At 43.9% G+C, this 3,492-nt stretch overlaps 1 protein-coding gene across 1 annotated transcript; it reads left to right on the top strand.

Annotated features, from left to right (window-relative positions):
* LOC127848700 (uncharacterized) lies at positions 1-2,793 on the top strand. The gene is made up of 2 exons (XM_052381299.1): positions 1-594; positions 1,362-2,793. Exons 1-2 carry the CDS (start codon positions 40-42, stop codon positions 2,766-2,768), a joined length of 1,962 nt encoding a protein of 653 aa, XP_052237259.1. The 5' UTR covers positions 1-39; the 3' UTR covers positions 2,769-2,793.
* The last annotated feature ends 699 nt before the right edge of the window (positions 2,794-3,492 follow it).

The following is a 3,492-nucleotide window of genomic DNA, read 5'->3' as shown; positions in this document are numbered from 1 at the left end:
TGTAGTGTGTAGCGTTGACACCTCAAAATACTTGATTTAATGGATGCAAAATCAGTTGGTACCGGATCTGTAATTACCAACGCTACCGGAAGTTCGGAAACGTACGTGAATGGACACGGCGCTGTTTCCATGCCCGATGGCCCATCTGCCGACATCGAAGGGGCGGCATCCGCCGACGCAGAGGGAACCGGTTCCGGAAACGAAGAAGAGAACAAACCTGCCGGCAGACGATGGAGGGGCCCGCCAAAGAACTCCAGTCGATACGGAATAAAACATTCCTTACAACGCATGGCAGTTAAATACACGCCGCCGAAAATCGAAGGTCCCAAAAAGCCGCTGCACGCATGCGCTCCGTGCGCTCGTGAACATCTGGACGTTGACGCTTCGAGTTACTGCTCCGATTGCAAGGAGAAACTGTGTTCCGGATGTAGCGCCCAGCACCGACGGTTCCTCGTGCTCAAGACGCACAAATTGGTAGGCCTCGAGGAGGCGCCGAAAGCGGAAGTAGTAAAAGTGGAGCGCATCAAACTGACAGAGACGTGCGCCACACACGCCAACAAGCTTCTAGATTTGTACTGCCGGTCACATGATCAGGTAACTGTTTCGTTAATAATCGGATTTGAATCCCGACCTTGCAAGCAATATTTAATAAGGGATTGATCATGAAATATATTTTACGTTCATTATAACCCTAACTGTGTCTCGAATGGGGAAGTTATCAATAACTGGCATAATTGGTGATCGAACATAAAACCTTTTAATTTCAGAGTTTTGGCACCGATTAATTGTGTATTTTACTTTCATTTAATATCATCGTAAAGACTTGTGTATGGTTAAGTATATGGTCATCGACCACTGTACTGAAAATCGCATGCTTCTATATTCAAATAATATAAGAAGCATAATTGTGTTAATTTGTTGGTCAATAACAAACCAGGCTAGTCTTGGACGACACTTTACGCACATGCATTAAGCCCAGTTGTCCTGCAACGAGAATGTACCGGTAACCAGTTGGACTCAAAAGCCTACCATTCTAGAATATATCTTTCTTGTTTAGTATTAATTTAAGCTGTTTTTTTTGTAATACAAGTATTCCATCTAAAAAAGGTAAGACTTGATTTTCGTTTCAAAGAGACGGCATTTAGATGGAAAACCCCATAACAGCGGAAAGTGTCGTCCCTGATGAACCCGTGCGGACTGCACTTTACGCACATCCAGTAAGCCCAGTTTTCACAGAACGAGGCTCTGATGAGTTGGGATCAGAGGCCTGTCAGTCCGAAACTCCCGTTTTATTTTCAATTTAACTTATTGGTTTAATCATACGAGCATTCCAGCAAACCCCATGTTTTCATTTCCTTCAGGTGGCGTGTTCGGCATGCATTGCTCTGTCTCACAAGGGATGCGGGGAACCAGAATACGTGAGCACCATAGCAGCAGATCTGCTGAAAACGGGGTTACAGAAAGTGACAAACGACGAACTGAGTCGCGTGAAAAAAGACATCTTCCTTCTCAAGCTTCGACGATTGGCTGATAAAAATAGATTCACTAAAGCAAAGGACGATATTTTAGTAACTATAGAGGGAATCCAAAAACAGGTGATGGAGATTTTTGATAAACTGGCACAAAGCGCCCGCGATAAACTAACCACTCATTTTGATAAAAAAATGGGTGCTATCAAAGGTGACATTAAGAGTTGTGACAACGCAATTGCATCCCTAGAAGATAGCATTAAGAAAACAAAGGCTGAAAATGATGCGCAGCTGTTAATTAACATTAAGAGGGACTGTCGCGCAAGTTTGGAAATAGGTGAACAGGTTTTGATTAAGGTAACTGAAAGGTTGGGTCAGGAAGATGTTAAATTTACTGTAGATAATGGCATCTTAGAATGGCTCAGAAAGTTAACCGCCCTTGGTAAATTCGAACACGAGGTCAGTATTTATTCGGGGATATTTTTCGGTAAAAGCGACCTGGACCAAAAGAGTGATACGGAAAAAGAGAACTATGTGTTCAACAACTTGTTGAACCTTCCGAATGGTTTCACTATTGTGAGCGATTGGAAAAATAAGAGGTTGAAGATTCTCGACACAAATTACAATCTCCGGAACCATTGCGACACCCCCGGGGAGCCGTACGCCCTGTGCTCGGTGCAACCAAACATGATCGCCGTCACCCTCCGCGACGAAAAGATCATACAGTTCGTGTCGCTGGACAACACGAAGATGAAACTGGACAGGAAGTTTAAAATCGACGAATATTGTCGAGGGATAGCTTGTAAGAATAACCAGTTGTTCATCACATGCGGAGGAGGGGAGGGCGAGATACACGGGCAGCTGCGCGTGTACTCTCTACACGGCGCTCTCGTGCGCGTGTTCGAGGAAGACATCCAAGGGAAGCCGTTCTTCGGCCAACCCAAGGACGTCGTCATTAACGACGAAGGCACGAGATTTCACGTGGCCGACTTGAAGCGTGGCGTCGTTACAATCAGCCCGGAGGGTCGTCTGTTGTCGATTTTCCACGATCCCGGCTTGGTATCGCCGCTGGGGCTATGCATGGACGGAAAGGGGAACCTGTTCGTGAGCGGATGCGAGTCCAACAACGTCATCCAGTTCACGGGCGAAGGGAAGAAGCTGTCGGAGGTGCTCAATGAGACGGACGGGCTGACGCGCCCGCTGGCGATCTGTTGTCATGAGAGCGTGATTCCCCGTCTGGTCGTGGCATCGGAAGACTCGTGCACTATTAAGGTGTACACGCTGCAAGAGAAACTGTAGGAGCGCGTTATCCGTATTAATAATACCCATGTCTATTCTTTAAATAAAATGTTCTGAATTTTCGTTTTCGATCAATGCAAAACAAAACAAAACAAAACGATCACATAAGTTATAGGTGATAAGTGTGATTTAAGGAAAACCAATGGTTTCGCGCTAATATCTACAGACAGTAAGATAATAGTTGAAAAAGAAATTATTTGTGTCTTAAACGACTATAGGTTTCATGGCCTCTTTTTGCAATATCAGAATCTTTGTGTAATGTCCGTCAAATACTGTATGTGGCCGATAGCTGTTTTACAGTGGTAATAAACGTTTCTCAGGGCAATCTATACCGGTTAATATGCATAAATAACGACATCGCATTCGCATAATAAACAAATAAAAACGTGATTGTGTAAACACTTGCAATGTCTGCAAGCCATAGTTTGAACACGTGATTGTGCAAAGACATGTAATGTCTTCACGTCATGGTCTAGATCTAGATCATGTATTTAATTAATTCTCTTTTCGTCAAAGTGTTTTCTTAGTATTTTACGGCCCATGCGTAATGCGTTTAGCACCACGCGACAATTAAATTTCGTTATTCGGTTAATCTTAGTTCATGGCGTAGATCAAATCGGGGGTGGTTCAACCGCACACTGCGTGCATCCAATAAAAACATTAAGAAGGTTCGGAGAAAAAAATGTATCGATGAATTTTCTAAAAAATACAAACAAGTTTTGTG

The sequence above is a fragment of the Dreissena polymorpha genome, chromosome 10, assembly GCF_020536995.1.
Source record: "Dreissena polymorpha isolate Duluth1 chromosome 10, UMN_Dpol_1.0, whole genome shotgun sequence".
Classification (NCBI taxonomy): domain Eukaryota; kingdom Metazoa; phylum Mollusca; class Bivalvia; order Myida; family Dreissenidae; genus Dreissena; species Dreissena polymorpha.
This window is presented reverse-complemented; position numbering and strand designations above follow the sequence as displayed.

Bases quoted from the DNA above. Each gene is read 5' to 3' on its own strand.
- LOC127848700 (XM_052381299.1), top strand. From the start codon at position 40: ATGGATGCAAAATCAGTTGGTACCGGATCTGTAATTACCAACGCTACC. The intron at 595-1,361 runs GTAACTGTTTCG...CATTTCCTTCAG, and splicing joins ACTGCCGGTCACATGATCAG to GTGGCGTGTTCGGCATGCAT.